The sequence below is a fragment of the Hyla sarda genome, chromosome 2 (assembly GCF_029499605.1).
Source record: "Hyla sarda isolate aHylSar1 chromosome 2, aHylSar1.hap1, whole genome shotgun sequence".
In the NCBI taxonomy this organism is placed as follows: domain Eukaryota; kingdom Metazoa; phylum Chordata; class Amphibia; order Anura; family Hylidae; genus Hyla; species Hyla sarda.
The window spans coordinates 318728247-318749185 of NC_079190.1; the positions used below are offsets into that span (position 1 = coordinate 318728247).

At 44.2% G+C, this 20939-nt stretch overlaps 1 protein-coding gene across 8 annotated transcripts in view; it reads left to right on the top strand.

The window, feature by feature from the left end:
- The window catches only part of PRICKLE4 (prickle planar cell polarity protein 4), a 108694-nt gene that overhangs the window by 66599 nt on the left and 21156 nt on the right, over window positions 1–20939 (top strand). For 7 of the 8 annotated variants that reach the window (XM_056557766.1, XM_056557758.1, XM_056557759.1 and 4 more), the window contains 2 exons: window positions 5736–5837; window positions 19994–20128. In XM_056557766.1, coding sequence (XP_056413741.1) covers window positions 5736–5837; window positions 19994–20128 — 237 coding nt within the window. The remainder of the gene's footprint in view (window positions 1–5735; window positions 5838–19993; window positions 20129–20939) is intronic. The other variant, XM_056557765.1, reaches the window with a different exon arrangement.

The window sequence follows — 20939 nt, forward strand, 5'->3', positions numbered from 1 at the left end:
CAAAAGGACCTATGGATGGAGGGTAATTTGTTATGCACTTTATTTACAATTGACCACATCAGTGGTCACTAGTACCCTAAATTTACTATCCACTAAATAAATTTTAAACGTAAAACATAAATTTTATTACTGTGCATACTGTTAAAAACCCAACATGTGGTCTCTCTGTATTGGCGTGTGCAGGAGCCGAGCAAATGGCGTGTGCAGGAGCCGAGCATGGGGTTTTATAACCTACCCTATATGACGTCACCACTCCGAATATCGTCATGATGTTTTATTCTAAATGTACATTGGTGGATACGAGATTGATGCTCACATCAGCCAATCCTCTGCATTCAATATAATGACGTGAGAGGTATCCCAGCATGCATTCTCATTCCGTTATTTAGATTGACAGGTTGACAATCCTGTCAATTATAGAAAGGACCGCTCTATTTGCTTTGTTGCGTAGGACTTCCGCTTCTGCGCCTGACATCCTGCGCAAACTAATAGAGAAATTTTCTTACGCCGTACTAGCGCTGACAGCGCCTGCACGCGTGTCCTCTATTTCCATACGCGCTCATTGGTCAACTTATTCAATGATGCGGCGACTTTCTATTCGCTGGCATTTCCTCTCCTCCTATTGGTCCAGGAGTCCCGTCTGCGTAGAATAGGCTGCGCGGACTAATGGATGGATTTTCACTCCTGCGTAGTCTAACCTGCGCGAACTGATAGAATCTTATGCGCGGATAGACCCAAGCTAGGTAAACAAACTCTTTGTATATTATTATGGGATACCTGGCCATACACAAAATTATAAGCAGGGTTGGATCATTTTTTTTTACATTATTATCAGGTAAGTATTATATCTTCTAATGGGTATTAACCTATTTGTGCACAAGTTATATCATTACTTTCATGCAGGATGATAAGCAATAAAAACTATTAGATAGCCTAATTATGGAGCTAATCAAAAATAACAGTCACCACACAGGATATATGTGGATATGAAAGTAATGATACAACTTGTGCACAGATAGGTTAATACCCATTACCCAGCGCAAACTGCTAGCGGGAAATTCACCATAACCCCCGACAGTGCGAATGTACCCTAAAAACACTACACTACATATCGTACACCAGTGTTTCCAAAATGGAGCCTCCAGCTGTTGCAAAACAACAACTCCCAGCATTTCCGGACAGCCAATGACTGTCCAGGCATGCTTGGAGTTTAGCAACAGCTGGAGGCACCCTGTTTGGGAATCACTGGCGTAGAATACCCCGCCACAATCCCTATGCAATCCCTAATTTAGTCCTCAAATGCGCATGGTACTCTCTCACTTCGGGGCCCTGACGTATTTCAAGGCAACAGTTTAGGGCCACATATGGGGTATTTCCGTACTCAGGAGAAATTTTGTTACAAATTTTTGGGTGCTTTTTCTCCTTTTACCCCTTATGAAAAGGAAAAGTTGGGGGCTACACCAACCTGTTTGTGTAACATTTATTTTTTTTTTACACTAACATGCTTGTGTTGCCCCATACTTTTTATTTTCACAAGCGGTAAAAGGATAAAAAGACCCCCAAAATTTGTAAGGCAATTTCTCCTGAGTACGGAAATTCGCCATATGTGGGCATTAAATGCTCTGTGTACGCACAACAAGGCTCAGGAGTGAGAGCGCATTATGTACATTTGAGGCCTAAATTGGTGATTTGCACAGGGGTGGCTGATTTTACAGCTGTTCTGACATAAACGCCAAAAAAAATAAATACCCACATGTGACCCCATTTTGGAAACTACACCCCTTACGGAATGTAACAAGCGGTATAGGGAGCCTTAACACCCCATAGGTGTTTGAAGAATTTTCATTAAAGTTGGATGGGAAAATGAAAAAAAATTTTTTTTTCACTAAAATGCCTACATTTTTCATTTTCACAAGGGAAAATAGGAAAAAAAGCCCCCCAAAATTTGTAACCCCATTTCTTCCAAGTAAGAACATACCCCATATGTGGATGTAAAGTGCTCTGCGGGCGCACTACAATGCTTAGAAGAGAAGGAGCGCCATTGGGCTTTTGAAGAGAAAATTTGTCTGGAATTGAAGGCCACGTGTGTTTACAAAGCCCCCATTGTGCCAGAACAATGGACCCCCCCCCCCCCCACATGTGACCCCATTTTAGAAACTACACCCCTCTCGGAGTGTAATAAGGGGTATAGGGAGCCTTAACACCCCACAGTTGTTTGAAGAATTTTCATTAAAGTTGGATGGGAAAATGAAAAAACAATTTCACTAAAATGCTGGTGTTACCCTAAATTTTTCATTTTCACAAGGGAAAATAGGAAAAAAAGCCCCCTAAAATTTGTAACCCCATTTCTTCTGAGTAAGAACATATCCCATATGTGGATGTAAAGTGCTCTGTGGGCACACTACAATGCTCAGAAGAGAAGGAGCGCCATTGGGCTTTTGAAGAGAAAATTTGTCCGGAATTGAAGGCCACATGTGTTTACAAAGTCACCATAGTGCCAGAACCCCTCATGTAATGTAATAAGGGGTAGAGTGAGCATTTACACCCCACAGGTGTCTGACAGATTTTTGGAACAGTGGTCCGTGAAAATGAAAAATATAATTTTTCATTTGCACAGCCTACTGTTCCAAAGATCTGTCAAACGACCTGTAAATACTCACTGCACCCATTATTAAATTCTGTGAGGGGTGTATTTTTCAAAATAGGGTCAGATGTGGGAGGTCCACTGTTCTGGCACCATGGGGGGCTTTGTAAATGCACATGGCCCCTGACTTCCATTCCAAACAAATTCTATCTCCAAAAGCTCAATGGCGCTCCTCCTCTTCCACTTAATGTCCACACATGGGGTATTTCCATACTCCAAAGGAAATGGGGTTACAAATTTTGGGGGTCATTTTTCCCTATTACCCTTTTGAATACTTTTAGAGGTGCAGTTTTTATAATGGGATCATGGGGTTTGTGGGATATTTCCAATATGAAGGCCCCTTCAAATCCACTTCAAAACTGAACTGGTCCCTAAAAAATTCTGATTTTGAACATTTTGTGGAAAATTGCTGCTGAACTTTGAAGTCCTCTGATGTCTTCCAAAAGTTAAAACATGTCAACTTTATGATGCAAACATAAAGTAGACATATTGTATATGTGAATTGCAGAGAGTTTCAATGAGTTATTAATGCTTAAAGTGACAGTGGTCAGATGTGCAAAAAATGCCCGGGTCCTTAAGGTGAAAATGGGCTGGGTCCTTAAGTGTTTAAAGGGGTACTCCTCTGGAAAACATTGTTTTGTTTTGTTTTTTAAATCAACTGGTTCCAGAAAGTTAAACAGACTTGTAAATTACTTCTATTTAAAAATTGTAATCCTTCCAGTACTTATCAGCTGCTGTATGTTCCAGAGGAAGTTCTTTTCTTTTTGAATTTCCTTTCTGTCTGACCACAGTGCTCTCTGCTGACACTTCTGTCTGGACCAGGATAGGTTTGCTATGACGATTTGCTCCTACTCTATTCCTAAAATAGACAGAGGTGTCAGCAAGGAGTACTGTGGTCAGACAAAGAGGAAATTCAAAAAGAAAAGAACTTCCTGTTGAGTATACAGCAGCTGATAAATTAAGATTTAAATTAAGGTTAAGATTTTGAAATAGAAGTAATTTACAAATCTGTTTAATTTCTGGTACCAGCTGATAAAAAAAAACTGTGTTTTCCAGTGAGTACCCCTTTAAGGGTCAAGCTTTTGGTTAAGGACTGCAGGAATTTTTTGTGTGACAGCATCAGACAGTCGTAACCTCTTATATCTAATGTACCTGTATTTTAGTGGCATAAGTTGTTCTTTTCAGTGTTACTAGTTTGCGGTATTAATAAATGCCATTGATTTTTGCCATTTACATTTTGTGATGTTCACTTTACAGCTTAAATAACATGTTAAAATTACCATGGTATCAAATATACATATAGTTTTTTTTATGTTTTACCAATGCAGCAAAATAATTCATTCATTTAATAACAGGTTAATATGCTGTGATTATATATGTATAATAAATAATGTATCTTTCATTATTTATAATTTTTTTGTTACGCTAGGGAGTAAAAATAAAAGAGAGAAGTATCAGTCTTTCCCTTTTATTATTTTCCTTTCTTCTGGATTCACTACTGGCATTGGCTCCAAAACTACAGGGTGGGCCATTTATATGGATACACCTTAATAAAATGGGAATTGTTGGTGATATTAACTTCCTGTTTGTGGCACATTAGTATATGTGAGGTGGGAAACTTTTCAAGATGGGTGGTGACCATGGCGGCCATTTTGTAGTTGGACATTTTGAATCTAACTTTTGTTTTTTTCAATAGGAAGAGGGTTATGTGACACATCAAACTTATAGGGAATTGGTGTTAAAGTAACTTTATTCTTTTATGAGTTATTTACAAGTTTCTGACCACTTATAAAATGTGTTCAATGTGCTGCCCATTGTGTTGGATTGTCAATGCAACCCTCTTCTCCCACTCTTCACACACTGATAGCAACACAGCAGGAGAAATGCTAGAACAGGCTTCCAGTATCCCTAGTTTCAGGTGCTGCACATCTCGTATCTTCACAGCATAGACAATTGCCTTCAGATGACCCCAAAGATAAAAGTCTAAGGGGGTCAGATCGGGAGACCTTGGGGACCATTCAACTGGCCCACGATGACAAATCCACTTTCCAGGAAACTGTTCATCTAGGAATGCTCGGACCTGACAGCCATAATGTGGTGGTGCACCATCTTGCTGGAAAAACTCAGGGAACGTGCCAGCTTCAGTGCATAAAGAGGGAAACACATCATCATGTAGCAATTTCGCATATCCAGTGGCCTTGAGGTTTCCATTGATGAAGAATGGCCCCACTATCTTTGTACCCCATATACCACACCATACCATCAATGTTTGTGTTTCAGTCTTGGAGGGATCTATCCAATGTGGGTTAGTGTCACACCAATAGCGGTGGTTTTGTTCGTTAACTTCACCATTCACATAAAAGTTTGCCTCATCACTGAACAAAATCTTCTGCGTAAACTGAGGGTCCTGTTCCAATTTTTGTTTTGCCCATTCTGCAGCACCTGAAACTACGGATACTGGAAGCCTGAGCTAGTATTTCTCCTGCGGTGTTGATATCAGTGTGTGAAGAGTGGGAGAAGAGGGTTGCATTGACAATCCAACACAATGGGCAGCACATTGAATACATTTTATAAGTGGTCAAACTTGTCAATAACTCATGAAAGAATAAAGTTATGTTAAAACCAAGCACGTCATTGTTTTTCTTGTGAAATTCCCAATAAGTTTGATGTGTCACATGACCCTCTTTCTATTGAAAAAACTAAAGTTGGTTTCAAAATGGCCGACTTTAAAATGGCCGCCATGGTCACCACCCATCTTGAAAAGTTTCCCCCCTCACATATACTAATGTGCCACAAACAGGAAGTTAATATCACCAACCATTCCCATTTTATTAAGGTGTATCCATATAAATTGCCCGCCCTGTATGTTAAAATTGCATTAAACACTTATGTTTCATGGGTTTTATGCATGGATTTAGACAATTTTGAGATGTGATTTATGCTGTAACTTTCTCTAAATAGAAAAATGTTCTAGCTGAATTGGATCTTTAGATCTGTGACTGGTATACCTTAATATTTACAGGAAATGATCTTATTATTATAGTAAAAGAATACATGTTAACAGGTTCAGCTTCCTTTTCTGTCTCACCAGTCCCATTCCAACTCTCTTAAAAGCACATTACCAAGTAATAAAGCAAAAAATTTGAAGTTTGTCCGGACCCTGCTTCAGCTGCTGCCACCACAAGACTGTGATGTAAGTCAACAAACTTGAAAATAAAAGTACACCTTCACATGCTGATCAGACTTAAACAGGTTTTCTATTTATTAAAAAAATAAAACTATACACCACTATGGGGGAGACTCATCAAAACATGTGCAGAAAAAAGTCGACTAGTTGCCCATAGCAATGAGATCGCTTCTTTTATTTTTGAGAAGGCCTCTGAAAAGAAGCAATCTGATTGGTTGCTATGGGCAACTTGTCAACTTTTCCTCAGCACAGGTCTTGATGATCATACTTATCTTGCCCAGTCCAGTGCTGGTGGTCTAGCCACTTCAATGCCTGTGCTTACTTGCCCTGATGATGTACTCTCCTTACTCTGATCATGATGTCCCGAACACACTGAAGCCAATCGCTAAGGCTAATCACTGATCATAGGAGGGGACAGCTCATCATCAAGGGAAGTAAACAGGCATGAGACAGAGCTCCAGCACTGGACTAGGAGAGAGGAATATAGTGTATGTTATTTTAGGACAGCTGTAGCAGGCAGTTAGATTTTTAATTAAGTCTTAGAACCCCTTTAACCCCTTAAGGACTCAGCCCATTTTGGCCTTAAGGACTCAGACAATTTAATTTTTACGTTTTCATTTTTTCCTCCTCGCCTTCTAAAAATCATAACTCTTTTATATTTTCAACCACAGACTAGTATGAGGGCTTGTTTTTTGCGCGACCAGTTGTCCTTTGTAATGACATCACTCATTATATCATAAAATGTATGGCGCAACCAAAAAACACTATTTTTGTGGGGAAATTAAAACGAAAAACGCAATTTTGCTAATTTTGGAAGGTTTTGTTTTCACGCCGTACAATTTATGGTAAAAATGACATGTGTTCTTTATTCTGAGGGTCAATACAATTAAAATGATACCCATTATTATATACTTTTATATTATTGTTGCGCTTAAAAAAAATCACAAACTTTTTAACCAAATTAGTACGTTTATAATCCCTTTAGTTTGATGACCTCTAACTTTTTTATTTTTCCGTATAAGTGGCGGTATGGGGGCTCATTTTTTGCGCCATGATCTGTACTTTTTTTTTATACCACATTTGCATATAAAAAACTTTTAATTTTTTATAATTTTTTTTTTAATAAAATTTATTAAAAAAGTAGGAATTTTGGACTTTTTTTTATTTTTTTTCGTTCACGCCGTTCACCGTACGGGATCATTAACATTTTATTTTAATAGTTCGGACATTTACGCACGCGGCGATACCAAATATGTCTATAAAAAATGTTTTTTACGCTTTTTGGGGGTAAAATAGGAAAAAACGGCCGTTTTACTTTTTTATTGGGGGAGGGGATTTTTCACTTTTTTTTTACTTTTACATTTTTTAAAAAAAAGGGGACTATTCATAGCAATACCATGATTGCTAATACTGATCTGTTCTATGTATAGGACATAGAACAGATCAGTATTATCGGTCATCTCCTGCTCTGGTCTGCTCGATCACAGACCAGAGCAGGAGACGCCGGGAGCCGCACGGAGGAAGGTGAGGGGACCTCCGTGCGGCGTTATGAATGATCGGATCCCCGCAGCAGCGCTGCGGGCGATCCGATCGTTCATTTAAATCGCGAACTGCCGCAGATGGCGGGATCTGTATTGATCCCGGCACCTGAGGGGTTAATGGCGGACGCCCGCGAGATCGCGGGCGTCGGCCATTGCCGGCGGGTCCCTGGCTGCGATCAGCAGCCGGGATCAGCCGCGCATGACACGGGCATCGCTCCGATGCCCGCGGTTATGCTTAGGACGTAAATGTACGTCCTGGTGCGTTAAGTACCACCTCACCAGGACGTACATTTACGTCCTGAGTCCTTAAGGGGTTAAATCTTGAATAAATATATGTTAACTTTAAAAGATGTAAAACTTTTGGCTTAAGATAAGGTTTCTTTAGATTCTGAGAAATTTAGATGGGGGTTACCTGTATATAGTCACTGTTTGCATTCACTTGTATTAAGTGTATCACTTTGTTTAGACTTGCAATACCTATTAATAACAGTAAGCAACTTCCAACAGTAAGAGTTTGCTTTTTTCCAGGCTCAGGGCCACTTTAACAACAGATTACATTATGTATCTACTCCTTACTGGTGGCATATTTTTAAACTATTTATGTGCACCTGTCTAACGAGCCATTCAACATTAAATGTGTAGAGGCATAATGTATTCAAGAAAAATGTAATGTGGTATTAGAGCCATTATGCACTACACCTGACTGTCTGGTACACTTAGAGGCTATAAAACAGAAACTAAATCTCATTTTTAATAATTAACTGTAAAGAAAATATTTTATACTATAATAGGTAGAAAGCAAGAATAAAAAAATAAAAACTTTCAAAGGCATCCATAGTCCACACTCAAAGGCAAAAAGTATTTAGAAAATACAAGTCTTGGTAAAGGGAAAAGAATGAGCTGTACTACAAGGTTTTGTATCGTTCCTTAGGTCCACAAACCTTGAGAAGTGCAACCGTACAGTCATTACAGTGTTGTTTGTGGATAAAATGAATATTGAAATATGGCTGGAGGCAGTGTAAAAATAAAAATTAGGTCTTATTTTCCTCCCCTGATTCCCTGCTGCTGCTGCTGCTACTGTTCTGCGTACTGTAGCCCTTCCATTCAATTTATTACTCTGGTTGAACGCTCTTAGGGCATGTTCACACTGCAGAATTCATGTGTAATTCCGCGAGTGAAATCCCGAACAGTGAACGTTAGCATCTTCTGCCAGACCTGTTCACACTGCGGAATTTCAGCAGCAGACAATTCCGCCGCTAAAATTGTTCCATGCAAAGAAAGAACATGTTCATTCTTTGCGCGGAAGTCTGCAGGCACTGCATAGCCGTCAATGGTGACGGTGCAGTGCCATGCAGTCCTACTGCAGCTGCCAGGCTGAATCTCTGCTCGCTGAATTACGCGAGCAGAGATTCAGCTACAAATCCATAGTGTGAACATACCCTTAAGCTCCACCATGTATCTTTCTTGTACACTGGTGCCCAGTACTGTACACAGCATTCCATGTGTGGTCTGACTAGTAATATGTACAGTGGTAGAATAATTTCCTTGTCGTGGGCATCTTTCCCCCCTTTTGGTTCACATGCATGATTTTATTTGCCTTGGCAGCAGCTGCCTGGCACTGGTTGCTACAGTTACATTTACTGTCAACTAAAACTTCTAAGTCCTTTTCCATGTCAGTCGTCCCCAGTCCCCCATGTGCATTACCTTACCTTTATCAGTGTTGAACCTCATATGCCACTTTTCTTACATCCAGGGCCAGCTGAAGTTGGCATAAACAAACATCAAGTCCCCCAAAAGCACATGAGAATATGCATTATGGCTTGAAGAAACCAAGTTTAAACTTTTTGGCCATAATTCCAAAAGATATGTTTGCCTCAAAAACAACACTGCACATCACCTAAAGTAACCATACCCACAGTGAGTCATGGTGGTGGCAGGATCATGCTTTTGGGCTGTTTTTATTCAGCTGTTACCAGGGCCTTAGGGTGGCGGGAATTACACTGCTCAAGAAAATAAAGGGAACACTTAAACAACACAAAGTAACTACAAGTCAATCACACTTCTGTGAAATGACACTGTCCACTCAGTAAGCAACACTGATTGGCAATCAATTTCACATGCTGTTGTGCAAATGGAACAGACAACATGTGGAAATTATAGACAATTAGCAAGACACCCCCAATAAAGAAGTGGTTTTGCAGGTGGTTACCACAGACCACTTCTCAGTTCCTACGCTTTCTGGTTGATGTTTTGGTCACATTTGAATGCTGGCAGTGCTTTCCCTCTAGTGGTAGCATGAGACGGACACACAAGTGGCTCAGGTAGTGCAGCCCATCCAGGATGGCACATTAATGCGAGCTGTGGCAAGAAGGTTTGGTATGTCTGTCAGCATAGTGTCAAGAGTATGGAGGCGCTACCAGGAGACAGGCCAGTACATCAGGAGATGTGGAGGTGGCCGTAGGAGGGCAACAACCCAGCAGCAGGAGGAGCACTTCCAGAGCCCTACAAAATGACCTCCAGCAGGTCATAATTGTGCATGTATCCACTCAAAGGGTCAGAAACAGACTCCATGAGGGTGTTATGAGGGCCTGACATCTACAGGTAGGGGTCGTGCTTACAGCCCAACACTGTGCAGGATGTTTGGCATTTGCCAGAGAACACCAAGATTGGCAAATTTGCCACTGCCTTCACAGATGAAAGCAGGTTCACACTGAGCACATGTGACAGAGGTGACCAAGTCTGGAGACGCCATGGAGAACATTCTGCTGCCTGCAACATCCTCCAGCATGACCGGTTTGGGTTTGGCGGGGGGTCAGTAATGGTGTGGGTGGCATTTCTTTGGGGGGGCCGCACAGCCCTCCATGTGCTTGCCAGAGGTAGCCTGACTGCCATTAGGTACCGAGATGAGATCCACAGACCCCTCGTGAGACCATATGCTGGTGCGGTTGGCCCTGGGTTCCTCCTAATGTAAGACTATGCTAGACCTCATGTGGCTGGAGTGTGTCAGCAGTTCCTGCAAGAGGAAGGCATTGATGCTATGGACTGGCCCGCCCGATCCCCAGAATTGAATCCGATTGAGCACATCTGGGACATCATGTCTCGCTCCATCCACCAATGCCACGTTGCACCACAGACTATAGCGGATGCTTTAGTCCAGGTCTGGGAGGACATCCCTCAGGAGACCATCTGCCACCTCATCAGGAGCATGCCCAGGCGTTGTAGAGAGGTCATATGGGCATGTGGAGGCCACACACACTACTGAGCCTCATTTTGACTTGTTTTAAGGAAATTAGATGAAAGTTGGATAAGCCTGTAGTGTGGTTTTCCATTTTGATTTTGAGTGTGACTCCATATCCAGACCTCCATGGGTTGATTCATCTGATTTCCATTGATAATGTTTGTGTGATTTTGTTGTCAGCAAATTCAACTATGTAAAGACAAAAGTATTTCATACGATTAGTTCATTCATTCAGATATAGGATGTGTTATCTTAGTGTTCCCTTTAGTTTTTTTGAGCAGTGTATGAACAGTTCCCAAATACCAGGCATTTTTGGCACAAAACCTTCAGACCTTTATTAGTAAACTAAAGATAAAGGTCACCTTTTCAGCACGACAATGACCCAAAGCACATATCCAAATCCACAAAAGCATGGCTTTAGCAGAAGAAGCCATAGTCCAGACCTTGTCCAGACCTTGATACAGGTGAATATCTGTGGGGTGATCTGAAGAGGGCTGTGCACAGGAGATGTCCTTACAATCTGACAGATTTGGAGCACTTTTGCAAGAAGAGTGGGCAATTTTTGCAGGTCAAGTTGTACCATGCTAATAGACTTCTACCCCAAAAACCTGATTGCTATAATAAAATCAAAGGATGCTTCAACAGAGTATCAGTTTAAGGGTGTGCACACTTATGCAACCAGGTTATAAGGTGTTTGGTTTTTTTCTCCCCTAAAGATTTCAGTTTGTTTTGCAATTGAATTGTTCACGTTATAGGTCACTTTAAAAGTTGAAAAAAGTTCTGACATGATTAATCTTTGTCTCATTCTTTAAAATGGTACCCTGGTGGAGAAAAAAAATGTCAAATCAACTGATGCCAAAAAGTTAAACAGATCGGTAAACTTTACTACAGAGGAAGTTGTGTAGTTCTTTCCAGTCTGACCACAGTGCTCTCTGCTGACACTTCTGTCAATGTCAGGAACTGTCCAGTGCAGGAGTAGTTTGCTATGAGGATTTGCTTCTACTCTGGACAGTTCCTGACACAGATAGAGGTGACCGCAGAGAGCACTGGGGGCAGACTGGAAAGAACTACATAACTTTCTCTGCAGTATACAGCAGCTGAGAAGTACTGGAAGGATTACAATTTTTAAATAGAAGTCATTTACAAATCTGTTTAACTTTCTGGCACCAGTTTATTTGAAACATATGTTTTCCACTTGTTTTCCACACGAGTACACCATTAAGCAGACTTGTAAATAATTTCTATTTAAAAATTCTTATCCTCCAAGTACTGTTTAGCTGCAATATGCTACAGGGAAAGTTGTGTAGAACTTTCCAGTCTGACCACAATGCTCTATGCTAACATTCTTTTTATTATAAATTTATAAAACTTAACAAAACATAAAAACAAGCTTATCTAGCAATAACAAAACACAACACAACAAAACCTGCCTAACCGGCCAGCCCAACTTAAATAAACTAACAAAACACATAACATTATGCCTACATATAAATTATCAAAAATACTATCACACACACACACACACACACATCCACGCATTCTTTACATAAACATAAAAATAGCTTTACTTAGCTTTAACTAAAAACAACCATAAATATATAAATATACATACACCTTTTTTTTATCTACACTACCATAATATAACCATTATTAAATTAAAGTAATATAAAAATGCTAACTAAATCTGATCCGACTGCCTATCCCCATGCCCTCATAAAATAAAATAACCAATCCGTACTATATAATAATATATACAATACAAATATGAAAACACAAATACATAACCTAAATGCAAATACATACATAAACTATATACACCAACAAACCAAACTATACACCTACAAAACACATGACATCCTACACTAGACCAACCCATCACCCACACAACCACCCATCTTGACATGGGTCAGAGTCCATAGTCCATGGATATCCAGTCCAGTCCATAACTGACCCATGCCAGCCCCTCCAAACATCCACCAACCCACCAATTCCCCCACCCAACCTAATCTATACCCAAACCAACTATACAAATACAACTTCATAACATATCATATACAAATACGAAACAATACAACCCACCTTAGGCCCAAGTTGGGTCGCCTGTAAGCCCTTTACGCAATACATATTCTGAAAACAAAACAAAAAGACTAGGTTATACATGCATAGCCCACCACCAGGAAGAAGGATGGCAATCCTGATGTTACTTTTTAAACTCTCTTCACTAGCTTTTCCCTACGACTCACCCTACTGTTATCCCTTCAAATAACTGACCCTGCACTCACCCTCTCTCTGTCCCTACATTGCTATCCCTAACCAGAAACAAGGGTACTCTACCCAAGAGGTCTAGTACCTAGGGCACATCAAATGAAAAACCTCTCCACAGGAGAGAAGCCCTGCTGGTACCAAGTGTTACGCCGAGCGCTCCGGGTCCCCCTCCTCCTCCAGAGCGCTCGCGGCGTCTTCTGCACTGCAGCGCTCCGGTCAGCAGCGCTGACCGGACACGCTGCTCTGAGTCCCCCGGCGGTGATGCGATCCGCGCGGCAGGACGTGCCTGCCCGCGGGTCACATCCCGTTCTTCTCACCTGTCCCGTTCTCCGGCTGTCACGTCCCGGCGCGCGCGGCCCCGCTCTCTGAAATTTAAAGAGCCAGTGCACCATTAATTGGTGCCTGGCCCAATCACTTGTTAATCACTCCCATTCTATATAAACCCACTTCCCCTTCCTGTCCTCGCCGGATCTTGTTGCCCTAGTGCCCTGAGAAAGCATTTTGTGTATCCCAAGCCTGTGTATCCAGACCCTTGCTGTTGCCCCTGACTACGACCCATTGCTGCCTGCCCTGACCTTCTGCTACGTCCGACCTTGCTCTTGCCTTGTCCCTGTGTACCGCGCCTGTCTCAGCTGTCAGTGGGGTTGAGTCGCTATCGGGTGGAACGACCTGGGGGTTACCTGCCGCTGCAAGTCCATCCCGCTTTGCGGCGGGCTCTGGTGAAAACCAGTAACCCCTTAGATTCCGTTCCCCTGGTACGGCCCACGCCATCACCTCACTGACACAGAGGATCCACCACCAGTGTCCTCTCCGCATACCAGTCCGGATCCTGACACCAAGCCTGCCATACTCCAAAGACCTGATCTTCCCGAGGTCACCGGTGACCTCGGAGAGGACTTTCCGCTGTGTAGATACTAGACACCATGCGTTCCACGTGTAGTACCTAACCACTAAACTGACTACAAATAAAGTGCCCCGGTCTCGGCCACCCAGTGTCCTGAATGCGGGGACATCCCTGGTCATCAGAGCTCCTGTGCTTCAAATTGTCCTTTACATATAGCTTCCCCCGAAAGCAGCGCCAGGCCAAGTCCCAAAACTTCTGGGGGATCCTTTTCATGTTTAAAAGGTACAACCCCACCCTCAGATCCTGATCTGGGCAGTCTCTGAGTGCCAGAGGCCTCTGGAAGTGGGTCAACAGAACCTGTTTGTCAAGGAACTGCCTTGACTGGGTCCTGATCTCCCACACTCCCAGACCCCACCGACGTATCGCCTTCAGAGTCGGGGTAGCATAAGCCAGAAGATATCCGTGTGGCGTACAGAGGTCCTTCACTCGCCCTCCTGTCTCCCATTCCTGGAAGAAAGGCTGAAACCATTCCCTGCAGGAGATTACCCACGGAGGAGCACTCTCTGACCAGAGGTTTGAGATGTTAGCTTTCAAGAAGATGTTTGTTAAGAACACCACAGGGTTTACCATAGATAAACCCCCCAGTCCCCTCGTGCGGTCCGTAACCTCCCTCTTGACTAGGTTCATCCTGTTCCCCCATAACAGTTGGAAAAACAGGCTGTAGATCCTAGTAATGTAAGCTTCGTGCAAGATACATATACTGCCCAGATAGATAAACAAGGGGAGCAGGTACGATTTAATCAGGTGTACCCTTTCCCTGAGGGTCATAGACCAACCCTTCCACTGGTCCACCTTCTGAGTGGCATTCCGGAGCTTACCTTCCCAGTTTTTGGTGGGATAATCATCCTGGCCGAATGTGATGCCCAAAACTTTTGCTGACTCTTGGGGCCCTGGAAGGGTGTCCGGGAGATCAAACGTGGGATCTCCCCCTCCCAGCCAGAGACTCTCAGACTTATCTCGGTTGATCTTAGACCCGGATGCCTCCGAGTAGCGGTCCACCTCCGACATCACCACATCGACCTCCTCTCTCTCTCGGACACAAAAATGGTGACATCATCAGCGTACGCCACCATTCTCTGGGCGACATCCAGCTCCGCTAGACTCATCCCAACGGCCCACAATCTACCCTCTGGACGAAGGGATCGATCGCAAACACGCATAAAAGCGGGCTCAAAGGACAACCCTGACGGACTCCGGACCCCACCACAATAGAGCGGCCAGACCAACCGTTCACCAGCGGGAAACTCTTTGCCCCTGCATACAAGATCTTAAGCCAATTAACAAAAGTACTTGGTAAGCCATATCTCAGGAGAACAGACCAGAGGTACTCGTGGTTCACCCGATCAAACGCTTTGGCCTGATCCAGGGACAGCAAGTACCCCTTCCAGAAACCTGCACTACTCCGCTCCACTGCCTCCCTGACACTAAGGACAGCACTTAAGGTGCTTCGGCCTGGAACTGTGCAGTGCTGAGCCCCCGAAAGGAGCCAGGGTGCAAACTTCACCAGCCGATTAAACAGTATCTTGGCCAGAAGCTTCCTGTCCATATTGAGAAGAGCTATGGGCCTCCATTTCTCAAAACGTCTGGGATCTTTACCCTTTGACAGGAGAATCGGGGCTGACCTCCTCATTGACTTCGGCAGAGTGCCCAAGGAGAGACACTCATTGAATACCTCAGTCAAGAGGGGAACTAAAGACTCCTTAAAGGTCCTGTACCACTCAGATGTTAAGCCATCTGGACCTGGCGACTTCTTAGGGGCAAGCCCCTCGATCGCCAGTCTCACTTCCTCTTCCCTGATTTCTTCTGCCAAAACATCAAGAGAGGGGTCTACCCCTGGCTCAGGAATGGTTTCAGCCAGGAAAACCGACATCTTGTCTCGATCTAGATCCTTCCTCCCCAAGAGGTGCGAGTAGAAGGATCTGACGACCTCCAAGATCCCTGATCTGGACCTATTCAGAGATCCTGTACGATCAATCAGTCCTGAAATGAAATGACTTTACTACTCACTGACATCTTACAGTTTCTGTAAGGGTCGGGCGAGCGGTACTTCCCGAAATCCCTCTCAAAAACCAAAGATGAGTGCCTATCGTACTGACACCTCATCAGCAAGGATTTCACTCTGGAGATATCCTCTCGGCTACCTCCAGTCGAGACGAGAAGCTTGAGTTTCCTCCAAAGACCCTGATACAAGCGATACCTGTTCAGGTACCTGAGGCTCGAGAGCTGGAGGAAGAACCCCGCAACCCGCTTCTTGAATCTCCCACCACTCCAGCTTATTACTACATAGGTCCAGTAAAGGTACCTGACTCTAAAGAAAATCCTCCAAAGGACTGTCTTACCTCCGCTTCCTCCAGGAGGGATGAATTCAGCTTCCAGTAACCTTTACCCATCCGGGGGGGTCTCTGAAACATTCAGGGAAAACAAAATCATACAGTGATCGGAGAACTCCACCTCAACCACGCACACTGCGGAAGAGATGGCTTCCTCCTTTAAATAAAACCTATCTATTCTAGACCTGTGGCTACATTGATGATAGGTGAAAACCTCGTGGCCCGAGGGGCTCCGGATGTGGGCGTCCTCTAGGCAAGCTTCTCTAGTTATGCTACTTAGTGCCACACTATCGTAAGTCAGTGGACCATTGGAGCCTCTCCTATCCTGGGACCTCGTGACATTATTGAAGTCCCCTCCAAAGATCACCTGCCGACTTGTAAAAAGAAAGGGCTTAAAGGATAACTGCAGCGGTATGACACATATCCCCTAGCTTTTACTCGCCATCCGGGCTAGTTTTTCACCAGCTAATAATTAGACCAGAAGAGATCTAGTCCATCCAGCCTAACAGAGCTGACGTCAAACTCAGAGGAGCCGAAAGGGTGGATCAGGTCAAAGATGTCCCTAGCCCTGAAACCCATCTAGAAGAGAAGCTCCACCACCTTGCCCCTTTGGGGGCACGCATTTTCGCCTTTCCAGACCAGACGAGCCACATTCCTGCGACCTACCTCCTGCACGGTCTCCCCATTTCTCTCTCGGATTCCTCCCAGACCATGTCTCTCCACCCAGAAAGATAGGTCGATCTCCTTTCCCTCTACCTGGAGTGTCCTTTCTCCTCTCTTTATTTCCTCCAGGAGGTGCCGTTGCAACTGACCGTCACCAGATCCAGGAGGTAAAGATCCCACTGAACCCCCAGCCGCCACGCAGGCATAACTCCTGGCAACCAAGGGGGCAGCCGGCCCCACCTAAACCATCTGTACTGCCACAAATGTCACTATTATCAACACCACTACTACTCCTCTCATTCACTCCACTATCACTCCTCCCATTTGCACCACTCCCACTCATTCCACTACCACCCGCCCATTCACTCCGCTACCGCTCCTCCCATCTACACCACCACCACCACTCCCATTCAATACAATACCACTCCTCCCATCTGCACTACTACCACTCCTCCCATTCACTCCATTACCACTCCTCCCATTCACTCCACCATCACTCCCAGATACACCCCTCTCATTCACAGCACTACCACTCCCATCATTCACACACCTTGTAATGACATTGCTTTTGGTTTTATTAGCAGTGTTTTTGGAATCAGCTGCTGCTTCACCCACTACCTCTGGGCAGGCCAGGACGGGCTTTAGCTGGAACCTCTCTGTCGGCGATGCTGATTCCTCCTCCATACGGGATGTCACAGCAGACGTCACATCCCGAGGCTGCCCCTCCAGGCGCACCTCTGCCTTTCCACCTGCCACTGACTTGCAGGGACCCCCATCCCTCACAGGGGAAATCCCTACAGCGTCCACGCCAGACTGCACGGGCTCAGCAGTGGGTCCGGTGCCCGAATACCCCCCCCCCCCTCTCAGGGGAGTGCCCCACAGAGCTGATAACAACGCCAGAGACACCCACCATTAACCCATCCTGCTCTTCCCTACCAGAAGTACGCGTGACTGTAGCACCCGCGGCCATGTCGGATGCAGCACTGTACCCCCATGCTTGTCACAGCAGAAACGGGATCTGGCAGGGTGGGAGGCCCAGCAGTCTGAACCAACTTTTCAGGTGGCCCAGACAGCTGGATAGGGGAGAAAACAAACATGACTTGCTCCTCAGCCTTTTTCTTCTTCCTGTTCTTTTTCTTCTTCTTGCTCTCCTCAGGCCCCAGGTCCTGGCCAAAGCTGAAATTCTCCAGACGGGTGGGTGACTCCTGCATCACAATGGCCCGCAGGAGCCCCCCACCGATTGGGCGGCTGTCACCGCCATCACTACTGTCGCTTTCCTCTGAAGTGGTTGGTAAGGCGACTTGGGCAGGATTAATATATTCTGCACTTGGGGTGACAGAGGTCTTAGGGATACACGGGGTATCACACACATCCCCCTCACTCTCATCACCCTCACTGCCTCCATCTCCCTCACCACCTTCCACCATCTTCTCCTCTGTATCACACAGGCACTCTTCCTCCCCCTGGCTATCCTCTTCCTCCTTCACAGGGGTCCGCGTTGTTTTAAAGCAGTCCTCGTTTTTTAATTTCTCCTTAAACATGCCCGCTCCCTCTATAATCTGCATTCGTGCTCTCACCACCTCCTGCTCCTGTCTTCAGTTCACACACTCTAGCAGCAAACATAGCCCTCATACCCCTGGCAGAATGATCTGTCTGGTAGCGGGCAAACTTCAGATCCTCCCTTAACACTTTCAGCTTCTTTCCCAGCTGTTCATATTCCACCAGCTTTGCCTGCATGCGGGATCCAAACATGGCAAGCGACTCCCTGGGCACTTCACCCCCCACTGCTGGGGTTCCATAACATTAGACACAGTCCCTGAAGACACAACAGTAATCTTCCTACCATATGCCTTGCGGTTTCCAGCGACGGACAGGGGAGTGGGCTCCACATTACTGCGGAGCCTGCTGGATCTTCTCACCCCGTCCTGGGAATCGTCCGTAGCTCTCTCACTCCCACCCCCTGCCGGCCTAGTACGGGAGGTGGAAGGCAGGGGATCCATAGCAGGGGGCTCTTCCCAGGAGTCTGCCACCCTCCTGGGGGAAAAGGCTGTTGGAAAACCTGCTTCACTTTCTGGACAACTCAGGAAGCCAGACACACCTAACTGCTCCTGGCTGCTGTGTTTCACAGGAAGTGCTCTCTGCTGACACCTCTGTCCATGTCAGGAACTGTCCAAAGAATTAGCAGATCCCCATAGCGAGCTTCTACTGCTCTTGACAGTATCAGCAGATAGCACTCTGGTCAGACTAAAACGAATTACACAACTTTCTCTGTAGTATACAGCAGCTGATAAGTACTAAAAGGCTCAAAGAAGAAATCCGGAAAAAAACTTACTTTTCTCTTATCCACAGGACAGGACCCGGCGCTCAGTGAGGAGCGGGTGCTGCAGGTGGCACACGCTCCATTTATTTCTATTTGTGCATGGAAATGACCAGAGTACAGCACTTGGGAATCATGAAAGATCTCACAGAAATGAATGAAGGACATTTAATCTACCAGTAGACACGCTGCTCTCTGAGAGAACTGGGGTTCCTTCCTGGTGATCATGGGGGTCCCATCGGTCAGCTACTTATCCCCTATCCTTTGGATAGGGCATACGTTTACTTTTGCTAGAGTTCTCCTTTAAGATTTTTAAATAGAAGTAATTTATATATCTGTATAACTTTCTGGCGCCAGTTGATTTGAAAATGTTTATTTATTATTAAGTCTATTTCTGTGAGGCCCATGTGGTCAAATTGCCCACAAACTCTGGAATCTGTAATCTTAATTTTCGGAGACAAGGGGGAGGGGAAGTTCTTTGGCATTGTCCTGGGACACCACCTTCTTGGGCACTCATCATCACTGGGTAAGGAGGGGAGAGGAAGAAAGGCAAAGTGGAAGCTTCATCTTATCCCCTATTGGCCATATTGGTGTCAACCATGGCATATGCCTCCTTGGCCGAAACAAACCTTCAGGCGATTTTGATTTTTATAGGGGGTGTGTATATTTCTAGTGTTTTACACATGTGTTTTTCCTTTTTAAATCATCTCTATCTGGTTTTGTGATACCTTACATAATTTGTTGGAAATGTTTTGTTTCTGTTGTCTAACTCTGAAGGCTTTAATCTGAAAAATATATTATCTGCTGGTTGTAACTCTAACCAGGTCTAGCAGTATATCTGGCCTATAATAATGATTAATATATGTGAAAACAATTATATTTTCTCCACCCCTGTGTGTTTCAGGAAAGGTTTTGTACTGCTTTGGGAGAGTTTGAAAGGAGAGAACTTCAAAAATTCAGTGCACATCGGAAAGTCCATTCTATGGGACACGGGGTAATTGTGCGTGTCACTGCTGACACTTCTGACAGTTGTATGAGGGTAAGTGTCCAGTGCATGGTTTACAATTCTTGACAGTGGTGTTTTGGACATAAAAGGTCTGAATATCTTATTTCTGTCTGCACAGGACTATGAGGTATTGGTTTATACGTTTTAATTTGATGAGCAAATGGAAAAGTGTCCTTGATGTTCTGTTCCTTTTAGGAATAAATATAAAAAAATAAGGGATTTTCTTTTATTGAGTCACTTCGGTCTTTTTCTATTCTGTAAGACTGGGTTTGATGATTCATGCCATTCCATGACTAACACAGCAGCTGTGGTGGTAACTTGTGCTTTAGAGCTGCTGTTTAGTGGAACACAATGACCTATGATGAGCTGTAGAGTAGGTTTCAAGGTCGGTTCTCCATACAAGGGCTTTACATGATTATGTTTGCTTATCTCAACAGACAACTAGGACTAACTAACCCTTCAAGCACCAGCCTATTTTGGACCTTAAGGACCAAGCATTTTTTCTGTTCCTTTTTATTGTCATAACTTTTTTTGGGGGTGCAGCTGTATATTTTTTTTTGTCAGTCCAGTTGCATTTATCAATGACACTATGTTTAAGTAAATTAGCAATTTATACTATAGTTGGAACAATGAGGGCCTGTTTTCATTGTCTGATAAGACAGCAAGTACAGGCTCGTTCTTTGAGCCTTTACTAATTGTGATTTATTGCTTAAAGTGATAACTTATATGACTGCATAACAGATGCGATCAGCTTACAATCAAGCGCTTGCTTGATTATTGGCTGATTGCTGGCCCATTTACAATGGCCGAATACCAGGAATAAAGCCTTTACAGGAATACCAAA